This window comes from Macrobrachium nipponense, chromosome 20 (assembly GCF_015104395.2).
Source record: "Macrobrachium nipponense isolate FS-2020 chromosome 20, ASM1510439v2, whole genome shotgun sequence".
Lineage (NCBI taxonomy): Eukaryota > Metazoa > Arthropoda > Malacostraca > Decapoda > Palaemonidae > Macrobrachium > Macrobrachium nipponense.
The window spans coordinates 21,436,596-21,460,439 of record NC_061089.1 but is presented as its reverse complement, the minus strand read 5'-3'; the positions used below and the strand labels follow the sequence as shown (position 1 = coordinate 21,460,439).

Below are 23,844 nucleotides of genomic sequence, written 5' to 3'. Positions count from 1 at the left end.
TATACGATGAATGGCCCACCCATCCTCCCCTCAGGAGATAGGTGTAAGAGAAAATCTTTTCTGAAAACGGGAATGGTTCCTATTCCCACCACCCAGCGGCGGGAGAGGGTGATCACCTGACCTACTTGTAGCGTGTGCCGCGAGTTTTGAATTCTGTCGGGACGTCAGAGACATAAGCTAAGTATATATCTGCCGGGTAAGTATGTACAAAACTTTATTGTATACTAACAATATCATTTTTGTGTTATTCTTTGATACCTATAGTTTATTCAAAGATCAGAGTCTCAAGTATACCATTGAGAAGTGTCTGAGGCTAAGGTTAGAAAATGAAACTTTCAGAACAAAGCTAATGCTTTTTATACAAACCCATAAATTTGCAAGTATAATCCTGACTGCAGATTGGGAGACAGTATCTTTGGTAGGATTTTGCTTATGTTCTTAGTTGTTCAGATCATGCTTGTGTTTTTAAATGGTTGAATTCCGTATTGAATAGGTAAAGTATGATTTTAAAGTTAACTGAAAAAACTGCAATATTGTGGAGTTATAAATAAAATAAGAATACTTTTCCTTAGATATTTTTTCAAGAACTAAGTCATCAGTCATCTGGGCATCGCCAGCACTTAGTAGATTTTATGCTTGCACGTTTACAGATTTCTTCGTGGCCTGGGAAGCAAAAGGTATGTAACAACTGTACATATCATATTTTCTGGCATATAAAACATGCTTTTTCCAAAAAAAAGGGGGATTCACATTGTACCATACTAGGTGAAGCCCAAGTGTACAAGTTTATCATCTGGATTAGCAACTGGTTTTAGTGACAGTTAACCAGTTCCACCCGTAAATGTAAACACAAACTACTTTGGTCTCTTATACACCATGTTAGATTCAAGTGACAAAGCATAATACTTTATAATTTTAAACATTCAGCTTTCAATTATATAGGCATTATGCAAGAAAAAAATGGAATACTTTAAGATTAATCAAATAAGTTTTGTCTCAAGAAATGTTAAGGAAACACTTATTTTTCAGTACATAGTAACTGTTATGTTAAGATAAGATGCATAAAAGTTGTCTTTTCTTTATGCAAATGGAAGATCATACGGGTTATATAAATTACCAGTTTAATAAGCAGCCACCTTCATTATGCATTAGTCATCATATTTCAACTGAACATTGTGCTTTCATCAATTACCATCTTGCTCAGCTACTCCTTTAGCCTACCTATAAATTACATATTTGCCAACAATGTTAAAATTGATACTTTACTACCCTACAGCTGTGCTGTGTATTGTATTTGATTTTATTTTATTTTGTGAGGAGCAGACCATCTAACATGAAAGATTCACTTTTTCCCTCCCCTACATACCATAAATTGAATAATTGCAAGTAAGAAGCTTCAAAATACATAAATATTGAAAGGAAGGTTACAAAGATCATGGATTACGTAAAGGGTATCTGTAAGTTCCCAAAGTAGCACTGTATGTTCCCAAAATTGGTATGTGCTGTACAGTGGGCCCCCGTATTTGCGTTCTCCAGATTCGCGGACTCACACATTCGCGGATTTCTCTCGGGAATGTTTCCCCGCATTATTCGCGGAAAATTCGCACATTCGCGGTATTTTTCTATGAGAAATATCCACAAATTCCTGGTTTTTTGATCAATTTCATCATAAAATGCACTTTTTGTGATAAAACTATTAAAAATACCAAGTATGAACATTTTTAGTGGTTTTTCTTGAGTTTTAACTAACAAAAGAGGCTGTTTTTAGCATTTTTATAGGGGTTCCAAACATTCGCGGGTTCTAACTATTCACGGGGGGGTCTGGTACGCATCCCCCGCGAATACGGGGGGACCACTGTATATGTATACCAATACACTGTATATGCCAGCAAAAAAATTTTACATGAATGATGTAAGAATCTCTCTCTCTCTCTCTCTCTCTCTCTCTGTCATGGAGATTGCCAAATTACCAAATACGTAGTCTAAGTTATTACTAATATTTACTGTTTAAAAATTTTAATTGTGGGGATTTTTGCCGAAAAAAATTTACAATTAAAGTAATTTTAATCATCATCCTCCTCTAAATAAGCAAAGCTGTTAGATAAGGAAAAATTAACTTTTGCAGGTTGTCCGAATACTTCATCAAGTTTGTTCTCGTGGACATTTTGGTGTGAGGATTTATTTGAGGGGGAAGGATGGTGAACTTAGGAAGGCCTCATCTGCTGGAGGTCCACCTGATCCAGTTTTAGCAAATACTCCACAGCTGTTCCTAAGTTCAGCAATTCAGGTGACAATATTAATGGTATTTTTCTGTAGCATAATAGAAAAGTAAAGCACCAAAACTTTAATTACTTTGGTACTTTTAGCATTAGTTCTTCAGTTTTAATGTGCATATTATACTATTTCATAGTGGTTTTAATGTTTAGATGAAATTAAAATGAAGTATAGCAATTTAGTATAGATTTATTAACATTTGATGTCTAGTGTTGAACATGTGCAGTTGTTAAAATTCACTTGTATCTTTTTATATTGCCCTATTGTAAATGCTAAATCATTCTTTAAAAACAGTTTAATCCAGATTAACTTATTATTTCATTGTACGTACTTTGAAGGAATATTGTAACAAGGTGTAAAATTTTAATTATTAGGACATTTACCTGTATAATTCCTTTGTCTTTCAGGAACTGCTAACTCTTCTTTTTGACCCAAAGTTAATGAGAGAGGATGAATTGAAGTTAGCAGGTAAGCTTTTTATCATATTGATGAAGATGCCGTAAATAAAACTGAAGAAAAAACCTAAAAGTTTACTGTAATTACAGGTTATTATAAAAAAAAAATTGCTTTTGCTCATGGAAATTTTCATGGTTAGGTACAAATACAGGCTCAGTTTGTATTTTTCTTAACATATTTAAGTTTTTATGATTTACGTATACATTGGTCCCAACATAATTAATTTTTTATGATTTACGTATACAGTGGTCCCTCGTATTCGCGGGGATGCATACCAGACCCCCCCCCGTGAATAGTTAGAACCCGCGAATGTTTGGAATGCCTATAAAAATGCTAAAAACAGCCTATTTTGTTAGTTAAAACTCATGAAAAACCCACTTAAAATGGTTCATACTTGGTTTTTTTAATAGTTTTATCACAAAAAGTGCATTTTATGATGAAATTGATTAAAAAAACCCAGGAATTTGTGGATATTTCTCATAGAAAAATACCGTGAATGTGCGAATTTTCTGCGAAAAATGTGGGGAAACGTTCCCAAGAGAAATCTGCAAATGTGTGTAATCCAACTCCAATGTAAACATTTTTACGAATAGGTTTTATCTTCAAGAGTGTAAAATTATTATATTTTCTAATGTAAATGATTCACATAACTAGTTAATTTTTACACTCTAAACATTATCTTTGGTTTTTTCTGACTTACACAAATTTATCAAGTAGGTAAAGCTACCTTGCTGATGTCTATAAGTTAGTTTTTGTATTTTTTAAGTATGAATGAGGAATACTTGCATTCTTATTTTCCGAGTTTGGTCTTTCCTTACACTAAAAGAACTGTAATGTTAAATAATAGTTTTGTAGTACAGTGTATGACGTTCACAATTCCCTTTTTTGCAGAAACAAGTCCTTGGAAAGTTTTTATATAAACAGGGTTTTGCACAAGGGAAAAAACCACCACTCTAAATGAGTCATCATTTATGGGCGAGATGTTCACAGAAACATACTTTTGTGTCTTGTAGATAGAAGGCATAGAATATCCAGGAACATCTCATACCTTTGACTCATCAGTATCTAGTAACTATCTTCCACATTGTTTACATGGATTCTATGTGATACAGAGAGAATGATGGGATGGAAAGTTAACACATTCATGACTGATGGATTTATATGGAAAATTATGTTCTGTTTTGAAAAATTCAATTTCTTTTATCATAAACCTATCAACCATTTAGAGATCAAGGAGATGCTCAGCTTTTTCAAGGGTCTGATGAATACAGCTTATAGAGCTAGAAGTTTGTACTTTGTGAAATGCCAAAGACAGTTGAAATCAAATACTAGTCATTCAAGCAAAATGAATAAGGTATGAGCAAGGGTCATTGTTTGTTAAAAGGAGGAACATCATTTTAGTGTATCTTCTAGCACTGATGAAACTTGTTCATCTCTTACTAACAGTAGCAATTTGGCAAAAGTAGAAAAACGTCTCCAAGTACTGTACCAGCATTTAAGATAGTAATGATCTCAGTGTTCTTGAAGCTTGGAGGACAGTGTATTTTTGGAAACATTTCTTTTGCTGGTTTGTCGATGAGTAGTGGCAGAAGGCTCTTACTAGACAAAATAAGATCTAGTTAACAAACATGAAGACCACAATGTCAGAGTGTTAGGGGTTTGGCAATGAAGTAAGCAACATAAAGGACCATCCTTTACTGTGAGTAACTTTTCATGTCATGGTTTGCATACATTTAAAAGCTGCAAAAGATGACAGAAAGGGGTTTTTCAAGGTCAAGTGCTCAACAGGCTACTCTCAAAGCGAGCACGGGCAAGGCTAGAGTGAACTTGGAAAAGGTCCACTTATCTACCCAAGAGGGAGACATTTTTAATGTAGTGTAAACCACTCAAAACCTTGGATATTGTTACCTCAATGCCTCAGAGTTCAAGCAGTCATGAAAGTGCTATTGTATAGTATTCTTTGATTACAGAAACTGATGGGTTATACTATGTACAAAACACAAAAATATGAAAGTCTTGGGACATTCAAACCATGAGTGAAGGCTGTGTATGGTTGCTGTTTGTTATAAAGCAGAGTATATTTTCAAGTTATTTATACTGTATTTCAGGGAAAGCAGATGGTGAAGAAGGATTGAACAGTTCTGCTCAACAGTCACTGGTTGGTCAAGGCTATGGTTCATCAGCACCTAAAGGGAAATATGAAGGATTTGGAAGTTCTCCCTTACCTCGGAATGAAAACTTAGTCAGTCAGGTAAAATATAAATGATTTTCTTAATAAAAGTTCAGTACTACTAATTTATTGTTTACTATAATAATTTATTGATTGACAGTGTTTCAGTTCATGTTTGTACATAAATGCAAACCACTATAATATCTTTGTGCTTTACTTTGGCATTAGTCTGAAACAGGGGCTTAAGTGCAGGAAGTATTTTTTTATTTTATTTTACATCATGCTAGCACTGTGAAAACTCCATGACAGTTACCTTTGTTCATCAACTTTGTCTTTTTCTTGCTGGGTTTAGGCAAGGTTTGGAAGCAGATGCTTGCATTTTACAGCAGTGAGCTTAGCAGACTTGAAGATTACATCAATGTTGAATAGCTAGGGAATGCAACTCATGGTACATGATTGAGATCTCTTATTTCTACAACTAACGAGAGCATCTTAAGCACTTGTTAGCCAACCAAGATGATGTTGCTTGGTAATGGTAATGGAACTAATGGTACCATTTGTAGGAAGTAGTATGTCAGTATCATATCAAGGCAAGGAGTTTAGATGTTTAGATATAGGATTGATAGTACAATAAGTCACAGTATATATTTTAATTCTCCTTAAAACTAAATTGAAAGACAGTATGTATAATTTCTTTGAACCAGGTACGTGACATAGTAGAACGTGTCATGTCCCCTTCAGGAGAAAGCAAGAAAGAGGTAGATTTTCTGCAAAGTGAAAAGGGAGACTATCAGCCTCTCTCTCTTCCATCTCTTGGATCATCTGTTTCTGGGCCCAGTCAGGCAGCTCTGCAGCCACACCTTCCTATTCTTGCCAAGTCACATTCTGCTAAATATAAAGGTACTTCTTACAACAGTTGATCTTCATCACAACAGTTGTTGTATTCTGTGATACAGTGAAGCATATGTTCCAGTTTCAGTGATAAATGGTTTGATAATTTTTTTCATATTCTTCACTTAACAATATTTATTTTCTTTTTAAAATTCATGAATGTTGTGATTCGCATTTCCAATAGACATTTTTCCTATATTTTTGTATGTTACCCTAAATTTTCTTAAAAATAATTAGTAGTACCTTTCTTCACCAAATTTCTAGTCAATTTTGTGAAAGTGATTTTCACATTTTTTTACATGGCATTCCTTGCTTGTAAAATTGTCATGTTTTTTCTAGCCCACAGGACAGGACGAGCTGGAGGAGGCTGGGATAGTGATGAAGAAGCAACAGACATGCCTCCATCACCTTTTGCCTCTGACATGGAAATGTCTATGGGAACATCAGACCATCATTTAAGTGAGAGTCAGTCAATTGGGATGTCAGAAGAGGAATTTCTCAACATTTACATACACGACAAGGTCGTATGGCCAGTAGACCATAATGAACTAGTCAAAACATGCCAGGAATGCACCTCATATAATCTCACTCTTTTGCTTGAGAAAGTGTTGCACAAACTTAGTGAATTTGCAGAGAATAAGACCCTTGCTGAGGAATCATCTGCTGTTGTAAAAGAAACTGCACCTCTAGCAGGTAGTTTGCAGACATGTAGATTGTTGAGGCTGCTTTTGATGGTGGAATTTGGTATCCATTATGACGTATTTTCTCCAGCTCAGGTTAATAATATATTAGGAAAAATGTTTCAGAACCTCCAAGGAAATGAGAATTTAGAATCTTCAGTCAGGTTAAAATCTAGGAAGCTTTCTTTGATTCTTCATAAATTAGTTTAAGTATAAATATGTGAATTTTATGTATTTATATTTTAGTGTGTTCTAAGTCAAAATATTTCAGTTTTTTTATCATACTTAAAAAAATGTTCCTTTACTCTCAAACTTATGTTATTATTGTTGTTGTCTCTGTAATTTGAATAATTTATCCATGGCTGAAATTAAATGGAAGTTTAATAAGCACTCCTTTACTCCCTTATGAAGCTTCACCTGTCAGGAATTTTACTAGGGATTTTTGCATTCTATTACTTACTCATGCACAAAACTCCAGAACTCTATGCGGTTGTGATATTCTTGTTTAATGTAAATGAGAAGTTGATAAATGATAGAAGATACAGTATAACAAGAGCATAATGAAGTATTGTATTGATAAAAGAAATAGTGAACAGTGTTAAGTAAAATTCTGTTTTGAATAATAAATGAGGGTAATTGTGAAATTTTTACTTAGAATTCTAAAAATAGGAAAAAGGATTTTGAAAACACTGTTAATGTGTCTGATTTAGGAAGGAAGAGGAGTAATTGCATTTAGCATAATGCTGTTAGCCCCAGCTTATCAGAGTTCTTTACTCATTAGCTACATCTTGCCTTGCCAGACTACCTGTTTAGACATGATGCATTTGGAAAGATGTCTCTTAATGGAATTATAGGAATAAAATACAGTTTAGGCTATAACTATTTTGAGTGTTCAAGTGTGGGTTATACTATAGAGCCTATTTCTTATCAGATTTTCAACTTGTAAAAAAACAGTAACCCAGAAGCATATGATAAGTTGAAGGTCTACCATTTTAAAAAAGAAAAATTATATGAACCAAGAATGAGTGAATGCCACACAAGAAACAGGAACTACTCTACAGGTGTTTAATTTAAATGCCACAACAGTAGCATTATGTCCATGGGTAAAATTATAGCAAGAAAATGTAAATATTATACTGTAAATAGATAGATACTGTGCTCCAAGAGAAATTAAAAATAGCTCAGAGCTACGTGTAGGTTTTTATCATTTGTAAAACATTTGAAAGGAAGGTTTTATAACTTAAAACTGGTTTCACATACAAGCTCATAACATGGCCCAGGAGCATTGTGAAAGGGAAATTATAATTGTTGTGGTTGCTGTGAAGTAAAAGTTTTTGTACCTAAGTTAGTTTTCTATACAATTAAGTTACGTACCAGAAGTATTAGAGTTAAGTCAAAATTATATTCTCAAAATCTGTTGCTTTTATAGAATGTTCTGATTGTTTATATTGCTGTACAATATATGATAACTTTGTGTTTTGTTATGATTGTTTATCTTTAATATTCATGTTGTTAACTATTTATATTGTTAGTGTTACTAATTCATTTTGATTATCTACCCTAAACATTTGAGTTTTTTAAATACAGAATAATGGGCAAGTCAGTTTTTTTTTTTAACCTTTTGCTCTACACTTACCATTGGAACTGGTGTTCTTTTATTTTTTTCTTTATGTTCTTTAGACATTCATAGTACATACTTTACAACTTGAAAAGTACTTTCCTCTAGCACACACCAGTTTTGACTTTATAAGGGCTAAACGAAAATCAGAACAATTTATGCAGTTTCCAAATTTAAAATGGAGGATGATGTATAGTAAATATGTATTTAGTAACGTTAACTGAACTGAAATTCCCCCAAATTATAGTATGTTGGAATATGCTATCAAAAGGGAAGACGGAGACAGTAATTTACAATTGATCCCTGCATCACTCTGTCCTACATTAAGTCCTTTTCAGCCCAAAAGTAATATATTGGTCTAAAAATTGGTCCTCCACCATCTAGCAGCAACCTTGAAACGGAATATTTTCAAAGATGGATTAGGTATGTACGTACATTGGTATCGTTGTGTCATGGAGCAATAAATGGGGAAATTTCACTTACAATAATTTTTCAGTAAACTACCATTAGTTCTGACTAGAATTAAGTTGAATGGGAAAAAGATGGTAAATTGTCCTTTGCAGACATTTTGTGAACTGACAAAAAACTTTTATTGGAAGACAACTTTTGCTGTTTCATTCATATGTAATCATAACGTTTCACTAACGTTTGCAATTGGTTCCAGTGCAGTTTTAAGAGTGATTTGGATGTGCTTTGAAAATCAATTTGAGATATAAAATAGTATCTCAACATCTAACCCAATTACTCTCACCCAGTAGGCATGGTATGTAACAAAAGCAAAAAATTTCGAGATCCCTTAAAAATATGTAAATCAACTTCAATAGCAGTCAAGCTGCACTACATTTTATTAAAAACCGCAAAAGTTACAATCCTCAAACCATCGGTAGTTTAACAAACAAGCTGATATATATATATATATATATATATATAATATATATATATCTATATATATATATATATATATATATTATATATTATATATATATATATATATATATACATATATCATATATATATACATAATATATATATATATATATTATATATATATATATATAATATATATATATATATATATATATGAAATTCATATTAAGAACACTAGCAGATCTATATAGCAGAGACATGGAGAATAGTTTGCTCTTCGGGAGTGACGAAGCATATTCGTGTTATTGGGTTCTTTAACGACGGGACGGCGGTTTTAGGACGATTGTTGTTAACTTATTTATAGGAGGAAGGAATAACTCTGTGTGGCTGAAACTTAAGAATTTAATTATGATTAGCGCCGCGCTCAGTAGGATACGTGTAGTCTTCGAGGGTAATCTCTGCAGTGGCGGCTACTCTCCCAGGATTTGCAGAAGCTAAGTCTCATTACGGTTATGTTCAATATCTTGATTAATTTGCTAGAAATTAGTGACTTGTTAGCAAAAGGTTATTTGCCGTTATCTTGAAAGTTCTTGGGTGTAGTTTTTTAATGTAATGGCTTGTTTAGTTAATTTTTTTTTTTAGTTTCTTGAAGTAAGCTTTCTCCAATGAGACATTATTATTGATGATATACCTTCTTTAATATTTCGTGTCATATTTCCACAAGGACTTGCCGATTTTCATAAGGTTTCGCAGTACTACCGACGATTATAGCAGATGTGGATGGTAAAATCATACCTGCCACCTGTGCACAACAAGAATACTGTACTGGTCATTAATAGTTTTTTTTTTTATGTTGTAGAACAGCTTACTCAGTCCTCAGAAAACTGCCATACAACACTGTTCTTTGTGTATTTGGTTTCACTCATGGATATTGAAAGTCTAATAATTAGGCCGTGCGTCATAGATTTCTTTACTACAGATACAATATTTTTCCAGGATCAGGTGACCTCTGATGGTTCAGAAGATTTCCATGAAAACTAGACTACTTTATGAAGCAAGGAAACTTCTCCACAAAAACACTTGGGAAATAGGAAGCCGAGGTAGAAATTTTCAAGACAGGATAACATATGTCACTAGCTACACAAAAGGTGGACTTCTTCCCAAATCCAGGTGAGGTGTGTAACTTTTTTTACCTCCACCCCTGCAGGGGCGGTGCCCCTGTAGGGGTGGAGGCCCTCCCAATCCCTGTTCCATAGGTCTTATGACCTATGGACAGGGTGCATGAGAGGTTTTGTGTTTTCTTTTCGGGAGGTAATTTCTTTAACGATTTAAATATTCGTATTATAGTAAGGACTGTTAAATGTTAACTATTAGTGATGTATTTAAATTTCAGTAATAACAGTCCAGAAATGATATTTAAGTTATTATTACTTGGTTAGTTTTGTTGTTAATATCTTAATTTGTAAAACTCGGCAGTAATTTAGTTTTACTTTTGCAACGTTACTTCCCAACTTTAAAGAACGTTTACTATTAATTTTTTCATATGAAAAAATAACTTGAGGCAGTGCATTGCCTTAGATATTAAGGTTTAATATAATTTATTTACTCAAAACTTTTAGTTCTGGTATTTTAAAACTTTAACGCAAATTATAACTTCCATTTTGTTCATAACATAATTAACGTAACTCTTATCACAAACAAAAAGTTCATAACTGTAGTAAAATAATACAGTGAACAGACCTCTTGTTTTCACTATGATACAATACAGACTTTTTCTCAGCAATGACGATTATACAATAAAACTCATGCATACCAGTAATGATAAGGTCATAAGGTTGACACACCTTATATTCTGTAAGCCGACAAGTCACGGTGACGGAGCCTTGACTAAACACCCCTGACAAATAGAACTTTTTGTAATTTTGCTCGGCACCTCTGACCTCCTGAGCTTTTAGGTAATGTCTTTGGTCACTTCAGATGTTGGTACTTTTGGGTACCCTAGGCCATTTGATTTGATTGCACTTCCGCACGCGCGCGCGCGCGTGTATGTGTGTGGGTGTGTTTTAGGCTCTGGTCAAATCCTTCATAAGTCCTTAATTAGTCTGTAGGCCACAGGAAAATTTTGGATTTGCTATGACGGCTTCAGTTCATGATAGTTGATAATATATTTTGCTGGCTTAAGAATCTTAGATAATATATTTTAATATAAGTACAATAAAGTTCGTCTGATTTTTTCCATGCTTTTTAGGATATACTTGCTGGAACGGCGTTATTTAAAACAACGCAAACAAGCAGACGACTATTATTCTATAAGTGATTGTCCATACAAAAGGAAGATCTGCAATTTGCCATCAATCAAATGGAGGCACTTGTCCCCTGGAATTCCGACTACGTGAACACTTTAATTTCGTGACCTGTTCTGAAGCATGAAGGCTGGCTTATTCCAAGTGCAAACCAACGATAACCCAAGTAGTCTGCTTTTTTCCCCCAGGTTGACCAGTGATCAGGGCTGAAGTCGTAGTTTTGTTTTTATATCTTTATTATCACTTCTCCTGTGATTATAATTATTTCTCCTGTGAATATCATTATTTATGAAAGATGAAAACAAGTAAAATCTAGATGAAACTTTAGATTTTTTCACACCTTATTAAAGATTACTAGTCTTAAACGAAAATTCCCTATGTAAGTACACTATAGATTAAAAGCTTATCAAGTGGCAGGATTTTTCTACACTAAGAATTAAAACTCTTAAGTTCCTGTAATTCTGTACTCTCAAGCCAGAAAAATTCTGAATAGACTCGGATTTTCTAATTAATTTTGCATTTGTAATAATGTTTTATCAGTACAGCATTCCAAATTTATGTATCTTTTGATAGAAGATTTAAATTTTTTAAAGTTATACTTCCCCAGTAATATGCTTTCACAGTTACATGTTTAGTCTTTTAATTCTATTCGCTATTGTTTCATTCAGGCTAAGGGGATCACCTGAACATTAGCGACCCCCAATACCTCTCCTGAAGAAAATCGACCGCAATATTTTCCTCCTAAAGAAAAGCGACCCCAATATTTTCCACCTGAGGATAAACGACCCCTGCTTGTTGGTGTCTCCAATCTTTAGGTGACCCACTTTAGCTCATAATATTATAGAAAAAATTAGAAAAAATATGGATATATATTAATTAAAAACTACTTTATTAAATATTTGTTAAAAACACAAATTTAGACAATCAATCAATAGTTAATTAAAAGCGTAGTCGCAATTTCAGTAAAAAAATAATCAAACCTACTGTAACCCCTGTGGCTAGCGCGCACAGCGCAACATTACCTCTTGCCAAAACATACCGAGCTTGCCAAGAATCTTTAAATATGCGGATAAGGCACGAAGCGTCGTTCCGCCACGGCCTTACTGTAACTCCTGTTAATTCCTCCCCTTAAGAAAAGCGACCCCAACATGTGTTGGGGTCGCCTTTTTTCAGGTGATCCGGTTAAGGTAATTTTAGCAATTAAGTGTATACACACACCCCTTTTTTCATAAATCAGAGAATTACACAGTCCTTACTTTATTGCCGGGTAAATTTCAGTTTAATATTCCCATTCCCTTAATGATATGTTTGACGTTTCGGAAAGATAATCTCACCAACCCCCCCAAAACCTTTTGTGGTGATGCCAGGTGATTTGGGCTGTCGAAAGATTGTTTGTAGTGCTGTTTATATAAAAAAAGGTTATTCAGTTGTTAAACTTATCTTATGGCCATAATCTTGTTTATGCAGTGTTTGATAAGTTATAATTCGAAGAACAAAGGATGGTTGTATGCTACCAAACAAAAAAAGTTATGAGGAAAACTTTCTCTGTGCCAGAGGCAAAGGAAAATGAAACGACGGAAGTCTGGTAGATCCTTGTCTTTTGGAAAACACAATATCTTCATATTTTCTCGATCAACAATTTACATAAGAGCAACAAGGGCCGACCAGCGACCTTATAAATAAGAATAAACAAACATGAACATAACTTAATAGTAGGATATACATGTATGGAATTTGGAGAGAATGCTAGACTAAAATACATCTTGTGCTGTCCAACATTTCATAAATAAGGAATAAGGAAAACATTAGCAAGTGATCCCATGCACGCCAGGTCTTTAAGTCCACCTTAATTCATTACTCTTATGAGAACTACAAACAAAAGGACCGACGTGCACTCGTGAATGAGCACTGTACAAGAGTGGGGACGCAAATCGTCTCTATTCTGTGAGTATTTTGGCATGATAATATTTCCACTAATATGCCCTAAAGGGAAAGCCTCTTGGAAATTAACTTTCCATACCCTTCAAGCATTCTATATAACATCAAGCCACTTGTAATTTGGGAGGTACGACGAAGTCTCCCCTAAGCCCCTTATCCTATTTGAACTGGATGCCTGTTCGGGTTTCCAGGTCTCCTGCCTGGCCTGAATTGTGCTCGAGGTGGAGGTCTCTGCACCAACACTTCTTCGGGTGAATGGAAAGCAGCAAATGGACGTTGACCATCGCCAAAATCAGGCGTGGGCTCGAACGAAGCCGAAGTCTGCTGTCCAATTAATCCGGAGAAATGGTCTGAAGACTGAAACTCTGGCAGTCCGTGCTGAACTCTATCGTTTATCTGCGATGGCTGGAAGGACTGTCCTACGTGCTGTCCTTCAGCCAATGGCTGATAAACTGGAGGACCTTGGTCCTGAACGATGACTGGCCGACGATTTTTCTGGGTCACTGGAAATCTGGCAACTTGCTGGACCGTCTGGTATTCATTTCCAGAGGGCGCTACGGCTTGCAGCTTAACGGTACTTCCTCTGTCAGCGAAACCCTCTGGATAATAACGATCCGCGTAGGTCTTGTTGGGGCCTTCAAGTTCCTTGTACAGAAAATCGTTTACGAAATGGAAGGTCGATGACCTCTCGCAAATGTTATCCTCCGAACGGGGCATGCAAATGAGGTGGACCTGAACGAAATGAAGAACAAACAGTTTATAAACTATTTTATATCTCTACATTTATAGGTGTATATATATATATATATATATATATATATATCTATATATATATATATATATATATAAAATCTCATAAAATCATCACAGCAAAGTGCTGCGCATACAATGAAAACCTACCTGATGGAAAGAGGCGCCTTCTGGACACAGCCAAGAGTGCTTGACGGTGTCCTGGCAGTAGTGGAAGACTTCGCAGTTGACGTCTTCGTCAGCGTAGTAACCGTTATTCTTGTCAATGCAGGAGAACTTGGAGTCGAGGAGGAGGATTGCAAGGCGATCAGGCTCCTCTTCCTCCTCCTCTTCTCCTTCTTGGCCGGGTTGGATTAGTTCACCGTTTTGGTTGTACACTTCGTGGTACTGTGTAATAGGGATAGAATGTTAGTTTAGTACAAGATAATGGCTAGTGGAAATATTGACTGAATGCCGTCGTGCGTTTTTTTTAAATGCAGCAATAGAGGGAAAGACGATGGAAGCTAAAATTCATAGTTGTTATCTATTTTTTTTTATAAATTTATCTTAAGGTTGAGACTATTTCCCAAAAAGTCACTGGCCATTATAAGATTAATTTTTGAAACCGGGGCGCTGTTTAACAGAATTAAATATATTATCAAATGAAAATTACATTTACATTATTGTCCTCACTGAATGTCTTGGTCTTTGAAAGTGGCGAAAAACGAAAGCAGAATCTTCGCAGTAACTGGCGAATAGATGGCGGATTAGATTCAACAGCTTGTTAACAATGCTGCTTTGCGCTTAAGTAAGCCTTACGCCAGCACGGGCTCTTGCTCCCAAAAGCTGCTCGTATGGGATTTAGTAACGCTGATTTTTGTTTTTAGGAACGCGTATCTTTAAAAAAAAAGAAGAAAATGGAAACTGATTATTTTAAACTAAATATAGAATAAATCTAATTGTAAAATGGAGAAAAACCAATTTAACGCAATAACGAATAGTTTTTTTATTTTTTATCTGGCAAATGACAAAGATGCCGCGTAGACCGCATTCAATGAGCTTTCATGCAATTATGTGAGAACAGCTTGAACGGATCGGCGATAAAAGCAATATGTATGTGCATGAGCGACTCAACTGCGTTTTCGCGCGCACGTGAGCCTGTCTGACCTGAGTACATATGTGTTAGCGTGTTTCTGTGCAGCTTTATTAGGCCCATATGTGTGTGTGTGTCATGCGCACACACGAGACAGATTCTGGGTGTTATTAAAAGTGTAAGTTTGTGCGTCTAACGCAATGGTCTGAGCTTGAATAAAAATCCCTCATTGAGAGAGAGAGAGAGAGAGAGAGAGAGAGAGAGAGAGAGAGAGAGAGAATTACACGTGTGCTCGCCAAATGACGTAAACTTTTTGAAGAAGAGAGAATCCCAGACGAAGAACGGCAGATGGCTAGAAAGTCTGGAGGACCAGAGGCCATTGATCGGTCAACAAATGAGGAGAAAAAATGTCATCTGGAGAGAGAGAGAGAGAGAGAGAGAGAGAGAGAGAGAGAGAGTGTAGGATTATTGCAATTTAAGAACGAGGAAGCAAAACAGAAAACGAGATATGCTTGAAACTAGAAAAGAAGGAAAGTAACTGAAAGCAGACGACGGGATATTTTGCAGGGAGTAAGAATTAAAACAAAGGGTCATGATTTATTAATATTAATAAAGACGGTTATATCCAGTAGAACAGCGTAACTAAGCTAGAGAACGCATTAACTGTATGTATGCTTTAGGATGAAGAAAACAGGAGAGAAAAGGCTCACAGCCAGGCAAGAGGTTCTGGACTTGTCCAGTGTGAACCGCATTCGTCACCGCCCACCGGCAAAATCCATTAGCGGAGGGCACCGCAGTGGGAGCTCCTTGGAGGAAGTTTTTTTTTTTTTTTTTTTTTTTTTTTTTTTTGTTAGCAAGGAATATTTCAAGTCCCCTTTCAATCAAGACGTTTGACAGTTGCTTATGTGTGTCTGCTTATATCTCGTGACTGCTACCGTGATCTGCTGTCAACTATTTGCCTCGAGATAAAAGCAGGTACAAAAACAACTGCTGAACGTCGTGATTAAAAGGTCCCCTGGAGGATGTCAAACAATGAGGCCAAATACTAAGGCACATCTCAAATGAAGAAGAAGAAGAAGAAGAAGAAGAATCTTACCCCAGATGAGGCGCCGGAGGCAATGAAAGTGAAAACCAGACCCAGAATGCACGATGCTATCCGAAACGGTAACGAATATTTGCAAACGATGCCTGTCGTTGTTTGGTTGATCTGCCTTTTGATTCTTCCCAAGCAACAAATTTACCGACGTATTGTACTCGTCTTTCCACAGCAGCCAAACAGTTCCAAGTGTGTTTTAGAGCTCCTCTTATGGCACAAGGGAAACATTAAATTAAGTCTCGCGAGGAAAAATTAACAACTAAGTCACGTGTAGCTTTCGATTACTTACGAGCCTAAGCAAAATTCCAAACTTACATGCACGGATCAAGCAAACTTATAGATGTTTAAACATTGTTACATATTTGGTGTATATGCCCATGTGACAGTGGCTGTTGCAAGACCAAAGAGTCATAGAGTATTTAATAAGAAATATCTTTCTCACGGAGAGTATTCCTTCCGGCCCTCGGTTGCATAAGCATGGTAGGTTGTCCGTGTCAAACTCACGCACCCAGAGGAGGCTAAGGAAGTTTGAATTACATTTTACGACTACTTCTCTTAGTAATACTAATGCTATAACAATCTGATCGTTCTTAGATAGTGACCCCCACGGGTTTTAACCCGGTATGTATCCACCTTTGCGGTATGTTTAGTACAAGCCCGTTGGGGATTACCGTAAAGACATACACAAGAGACTGTGAATATCATAAAGATAATGACACCCAAGAAATATTAATCACAGACAACGATCCTCGAAAACCCTCATAAATTTTAGAAGTAACCTTATGAGCCACACATTTCCCTTGTCGAAAATGAATGAATAGCAAAGGCAAGTGTCAAATATAGCCAGTTAATTCCCTAGTACCAAGATGACCCTCTAAGTGCGCCAGAATGTAACGAATCAGAATTATTTATAAACTTAATGCCAACTTTCAAAGATTTTCACATTCGCTTTCACAAAGGAGCATTTGCAAATCTCAGCCAATGTAAGGTATGACCAGGCAATGAATGTCATGCTTACATAACCCTAGTTCAAGGTATTTTCAGGACCTGAAGGACAAAGGCGCTTCAGACCCATTACTGGAGTGCAAAAATGGGAACAGCCACACGACAACAATCTTAGAACAAATAAAGAAGAAGAAAACACACTTACTTCTGGGATCTGATTTGGGTGGACGGGGCGACGGGGCCTAACTGTGTTGCGTTTACGAATAGTTGCTGGTGGAGGAGCAGACAGGAACTCTATCTCTTGCGTTTGTTGTTCTTCAAGCCCACGGGTAAACGGAGAATCACTTGGGTCAGCAAAGAGTGGCTCTCTTGGAAAAGTAGGCTCTTCGCGGCTCTGTGGTATCGGGCGTTCAGGCGAGCGGTTGAAAGGATTCTGGCTTGGCTCTACCGGATGTTTCTGTGGGGCCAGAGTTGAATGAATGGTTGGTTCTGGGGAGCTCTGCTCCTCTGATGGAGGTGGGGGATTATTTAGAGGTTGATCCCCTGCGACCTCTTCGTCAGGTTGATCTCTTGGTGCTATTGGTACAAAGCCTCCTTCCAGCTCCTCTTCCTGTTCGGGGCCATTAAACTCTGGGGAATCAAAGGTAGGCCTTGGATTCAGAGGCAACTGGCCAGTCCCTTGGTGCTGCTCTCTCTCTTCTGAGAGATTTCGCAGATTTGGTCTGGGGCGCCTGAGCCCACCTGGACTGAAACTAGGGTGGGGGCGCGGCCCTCCCCCACCTGGTCTCTGTGGTTGCAAGAGAGGACCATCAATAAACCGTGGTCTCGTGGCTTGTGGCGTTGGATCGCTGAAGACCACCTGAGCAGCAATTAAAGAGATGAATAATGCGGGAGTTATGCAAAGTGTCCTCATCTCGAAGAGCCTGTGAGAAGAAAAGCAGTAAAATTAAATCCAAATGAATCAGATAATCGGTAAGTAAATTTTTTTTTAGCTTGTACGCTGAATTGCTTGGACGTGCATTCCTGTATTTTTCTTTATCGAAAATAGGTTAATTTTGAAATGAATCCTAACACACACACATATATATTATATATGTGTGTGTGTGTGTATGTACGTATGTACACACACACACACACACACACACACACACACACACACACACATATATATATATATATTATATATATCTTATATATATATATATATATATATATATATATATAGCTGCAACCCCTTTAATTCCCTTTACTGAGAACCAATTCATATCTTCTTTCCACCTTGAAATCCACCCTTTCCTAACAGCGAGGTTTTCCTCCTGTTACACTTTTCAAACCCACCTAATCTCAATTTCCTCTCCAGCGGTGAATGACCTCATAGGTCCCAGTACCTGGCTTTTGGCTTAAACTGTATATATTCCATTCCATGCGACTGCATGAGTAATTTTTTATGATGTCGTCATCGTCGGCAGCACGTGATTCAGGGAAAAGAAATCGCCCTCGTGACAGCGCCTTCAAGTGAGGGATTTTATTATCATCTTCCTTTGTTTAGTCAATTCGCAAAATTTAGGGAACGACGGAAATCGAGTTCATCTTCTTAGGGTCAAGAGGGAACGTGACGAGAGGAAAGGAAATGCCGTTGAAATATAATTATTCTCGTATAAAGATTTATGTGACACTTTTCCCTGTCTAGCAAACTTATAGTATATATATATATATATATATTATATATATATATATATATATATTATAATATTAATATATATATATCATATATATATATATACACACAGGGTGTCCATAAAGTCCCAGTACCATTCTGAGCAATAAATACTTGTAATGATACTGGGACTTTATGGTCACCCTGTATATATATACACTACGTGCTTGTTTGTAAGATAAGGGAGAGGCTTCTGATAATATTCACTCGATCCATATAAACAGAAAAGACAGTTATGTAAAGAACTCTTAACGTCTCAGTTCCTCCTACATTTTTTAAAATGTATTTTCCACTAAAAACCCTTAAATCCAAATTAAGAAAAACAAGCGTAAAATCACGCGAGACGAAACCGTTCATTAGAGAAGGTGGAATTCACACGAAATCAGAAACTTTACAACTGAATGATGGCGTAGCTCCATTGATGAAGACGACATTACAGATGAGAAAACACAGCTTACGAGAACGGAAAGTCATGGGAACGGTGAAATGAGGCCCTAGGAACATAACTGTAGTGACTGGGAATAATAAATGACAGACGAAAGGAAACAAGACAGCGCTCGCCGAGAACTTTCCCTTGCTCTTGCATAATTACAGTTATGTATAACAAACACGTACAGGAAGCATCTGTTGCTGCCTGTTATTTACTTAAGAAAACAATTCTGGCGTCTCGTCACTTTCACTTATTTTGAGAAAAGGCATCTTTTTGCGGTAGTCTTACGGTATTTTATTTAAAATTTTAAACTTCGCTTCATAAGATAAAAAATACAGTAAGAAAACTTAACAAAGTATGAAAAGGTCAAAATTTCTCACAGAAAGTATGCAATTGGAAATAAACTTCTAAGAATATTCATGTATTAAAGATATGGAAATATAGAAAAAAATAGTGTGCGTCTGGTGCGTTTATAGAATGTTAACGATATAAAAGCCATTAAATTCAACCAAATCCCAACAAAATAAAGTTGAAATCTCATACTCCTCCAAATCCAAAATAAAAAAAGAATAAATGAAAACGTTGTTTCTCTCTATATACAACAATTTATCATATGACTTCAGTACTAATGTATTAATATATCATAAATTTTAATATTTTCATTTATTCACTAAAGTATTAAAAATCTGTGTGCAAATAAAGTATGAACATCACATTCTATTGCCTTGCTAAAAATCCATTTGTGCTTCAGTATCAGGAAATTATAAATAAAAAGTTTAATTATTTTCTTGATTGAAAACGTCAGTGGTGACACGCTAAATCTTTCGTATGGATAATCACATAAATTTCTTAACTAGTAAATTGTAAATCAATCTTTTATTCATCATCTGAAAAATTCAGATAAGTTTCTCCACCAATAAATGACTATAAATAGAAAATATGTCTATTCTTTAACATTCGAGAAACGAAATCTGATATTATTTTCTATATAGCAAAATGCAATCAAGTTTGAGACCCTTGAAGTGTAAATCGTAAATCGCTATTTCCAGTAATTGTTTTTCATTTGACGAAAGCGAAACCAGAATCACGGAACCGTTAAGATGTGAACCGTTGTCTTTCGTGAGTAATTATTAGTCAACACTGTTGCGTTCAGTCGATCACGAATGGCAGTCTTCACGCACGGATGCGTGAGCAATGAGTGGCGAAAACAGCCTGTTGACTAAGTGGAGCAGTAAAGCACGCACGCACAAACTTGTGTACACTCATTCAGACATCAGAGACTGTGTACACGTCCTTGAACTCACACACGCACGTACACGGCGAGAGAAAGAGAGGTCAATTCTAATTTTAAAAATACTTGATTTTCTTAATGATATTACTCCTATTCCAATCGTGCTTGAAAATATGTAGCTTGTTACCACTATAAATGGCAGTACTCACATAAGAATGATTATGAATGAGTATGGGAAAATCTACTCGAATATTTCTCTCTCTCCTTTCCCTCTCGAGCAGTGATTACTAAGCTACACTTGCAGATGCAAGCAAGCAGTAAACGCCAAGAATATTCCCAACCAACGCCCAAAGGAATGCAAACAAGGAAATGTCCGGAGTAAAAAACATGAGATAAAAGTAATTGATAAAAAAAATAAAACCGGATTGCTTGCATGTCAAGACTGGGTCTCAACGATGCACGAAATATGTTACCGAACGCCTCATCAAATTTATTCTCTCTCTCTCTCTCTCTCTCTCTCTCTCTCTCTCTCTCTCTCTCTCTTCTTCTTCTTCTTCTTCTTCTTCTTTTTGATAAATTACGCTGTGAATGAGACGGTACAGGAGTTCTGCAAACTAGATGCTACACAGAGAATGAGAAAAAGGAAATATTAAAATGTTCATGATGAAATCTAAATTAACAGAACATACGAAGCTGAGCATCTCCCATGTAATAAAATTCAGCGAATAAAAATGAAATAAGACAAAAAGAGTTGAAAACTTCGGAACAATTAATTAATGATGCTTAAAAAAGACAAATAAAGAATTGGATATGAATGGATAGAGCTGAACGGTAAATAGTGTGAATTAGGAAGCATCAAGAAAGTTTTTCAAGGTAAAAATAAAAGAAAAAAAACAAAACAGAAATAACCGCCAAGGAAAAATGCCAACGCTAGTGAATTAGGAAAGCGTTAATCAACTGGGAACTACTCCTAGGAACTTTCTATGATTAGAGAGCCATATGTGCAGCTTTTTTTTTTTTTTTTTTTTTCCAAAAGGAGCATTTCATAAATAACGAACTCGAAGAAAAAACAATACAGATATCTGAAATACGCGCAGCACTTTTTTTTTTTTTTCATCGGTAAATCGCCGCACCCACAGCAACATTGATGCACCATCGAACAAGAATGACTTTCTCGCCAGATTTCTCACTCGGTCGTGAAATTCTCTCTCTCTCTCTCTCTCTCTCGTCTCTCTTCTCCTTCTCTAAGAGTTATTTGTCTCCTCACTGAACTTTCACTTACATGTGTGATCTCTAGAATTCAGTCTGCCATCAACCGGAGAGACTGAGTGGCAATATTTAACCAAATAGAGGTTTAAATGTTATATTTTATTATCATATATATATATATATATAATATAAATATATATATAACTAATATATATATTATATATATAGATATATATATATATATATATAGAGAGAGAGAGAGAGAGAGAGAGAGAAGACCGAGAGAGAGGAGCGAGAGAGAGAGATGTTGTGACAGCTAATTCATATAATCCTTATCCCCTTTCCATACAAAGGCTTTCAACCGAACAATTTTAAATTAATTGCATTGTAGGATGGTGGTGGGATTTTTTTTCTTAGCTTCTCTTTGCCTCTACAGGTTTTAGAATTTCACGTAGTCATTTTTAACAAGCGTATACATTTCAGTATCGTATGAATTGACGTGCAACATTATTTATATAATAATATGCTTGTATAAATGCATATGATTAATATCTCTCTCTCTCAACTCGCACACGCACCTAATATATATAATGTGTGTGTGTTTTCTCACATATTTATAGTATATATTATGTATAGTATATATTATATATATGTGTGAAAACACACACACACACAGTAAGCAAAGCAGTCAGAAGTCAGAGCCGGTCATAACTGCATACGGGGTCAATCTGAACATGTCTGAACCTGCATGGCAAGTAGCAACATTCAATGACTTTCAGTCGATTGTGAGTCGCCATTTTGTTTGGTTGTGTTTTCTGTTCTGGGCCTAAAAAATGCCAAGTTTAGAAGCTGAACAACGTGTCAATTGAAATTTTTAGTAAAATTGCACAAAACACCAAGAGAATGATTGTTAGTACTACAGCTTATGGGAACGACGACTGCCTGTCTTGCGCGCGTAGATACCCGGCCTTCGAGTGGCACAAAAGTTGCTTTTCAAGAACAGAAGAAAATGTAGGAAAAAACCAGTCAGAATGTTCGAAAAGACCGCCGACTCAGTGTTCGAATGCTAGCTGAATCTGTGAACACTGACCAAGACACCGCGTGGAAAATGTTGCGGTAGGATCTTATATGTGTGTGTGTGTGTGTGTGTGTGTGTGTGTATGTTTTGTATGCGTGAATGCGTATATATTAAAATGCATATAAGAATACTTCCACATCAAAGGAAACACCGATTGCATAATTAACCTGAACTGAATTATACGTGAATTCACACATGTGCATCCTTCCCCGCTTACGTATATATGCACACACATACATATTTGTATATGTATACACATACACGCACACGATGTATAAATATGCACACACACATATATTCACAATTCAATTTCGCTTTAAACTATATGTGAATATTAAGAATAGTTATTCCTAATAATACGGTAAACGAAAAACATTAAATTAAGCTTTAGCTAAAACTTCGAAATCTAACTGAAAGCAAAAATCTACCATATATCCCTTTCCTTGTAATTGGACGAAAATTTTGTGGCCTATTTAAGTCTATTAAAAGGAAATCCTCTCTTCTGAGGAGATTTGGATCGCGGAAGTGACCCCGGAATTAAAAAAAGAAAAAAAAAAATAGTTGCCGATTTTGACATCTTGCAGCCTCCGAAACAGAGCAATAAACTCGGAGCTTAAAAGTCTCACGTCACCCACCTTCAGGAACTCCAGCACTTAAACACTTACAACACCAACTCTCGGAACACTTTAATGTAACTTTCTCCGCACAGGCTTATAAGTAACCACCGTTTGTCAGGGGGCGGCTCCGATCAGGAGACAGGGGGCTCTGTCAGGAGGGAGGGGCCTGAGAGAAGGAGGGCCATGTTAGGCTATATGTTGGCGAGGGAACTCCTTCTCCATTTCGGTTCTGAGACCCCTCCCCCTCCCCCTCCCCCCCCCCCCCCGCCCCGCCCCGCATTTCCATGTTACTCCTCCCACGCACCTTTCTACAATTGGATTGAGTTCCTACGAATTTTATTTTCCTTCTTCATCTTCAGTCTATCATTTTGCATTCGTTTTTTTTCCTCTCTCTCTTGTTATTTTCGTGGTTCATTCCTACTTGGTAAAGGTTATAAGAAGGGAATTAGTAGCTGCAATAATGTTTGCTATTAAAATTTTGGAAGAATGTGCAGTTGTAGTT

The 23,844-nt window shown here is 36.2% G+C and overlaps 2 protein-coding genes across 3 annotated transcripts in view; one reads left to right on the top strand and one right to left on the bottom strand.

Moving 5' to 3' along the window:
- Positions 1-8,070, top strand: part of LOC135223030 (AP-4 complex accessory subunit Tepsin-like) — a 38,872-nt gene extending 30,802 nt beyond the window's left edge. For both annotated transcript variants that reach the window (XM_064261541.1, XM_064261548.1), the window contains exons 3-8: positions 586-677; positions 2,126-2,287; positions 2,682-2,742; positions 4,839-4,981; positions 5,605-5,800; positions 6,131-8,070. In XM_064261541.1, coding sequence (XP_064117611.1) covers positions 586-677; positions 2,126-2,287; positions 2,682-2,742; positions 4,839-4,981; positions 5,605-5,800; positions 6,131-6,681 — 1,205 coding nt within the window. In that variant the 3' untranslated portion in view covers positions 6,682-8,070. The remainder of the gene's footprint in view (positions 1-585; positions 678-2,125; positions 2,288-2,681; positions 2,743-4,838; positions 4,982-5,604; positions 5,801-6,130) is intronic.
- Positions 8,071-12,839: 4,769 nt separating this feature from the next.
- On the bottom strand, positions 12,840-23,448 carry LOC135223022 (uncharacterized). Its single transcript, XM_064261533.1, has 4 exons — positions 23,361-23,448; positions 17,266-17,983; positions 14,098-14,334; positions 12,840-13,929 (listed from the first exon to the last, which is right to left on the bottom strand). Exons 2-4 carry the CDS (start codon positions 17,971-17,973, stop codon positions 13,351-13,353), a joined length of 1,524 nt encoding a protein of 507 aa, XP_064117603.1. The 5' UTR covers positions 17,974-17,983; positions 23,361-23,448; the 3' UTR covers positions 12,840-13,350.
- Positions 23,449-23,844: the final 396 nt, after the last annotated feature.

Excerpts from the sequence above, each read along its gene's own strand:
- LOC135223022 (XM_064261533.1), bottom strand. The coding sequence starts at position 17,973 with ATGAGGACACTTTGCATAACTCCCGCATTATTCATCTCTTTAATTGCT. Across the intron at positions 14,335-17,265 it reads ACCCAAATCAGATCCCAGAA|TACCACGAAGTGTACAACCA; the intron begins GTAAGTGTGTTT and ends CCTATTACACAG. Across the intron at positions 13,930-14,097 it reads AAGGCGCCTCTTTCCATCAG|GTCCACCTCATTTGCATGCC; the intron begins GTAGGTTTTCAT and ends CATTTCGTTCAG.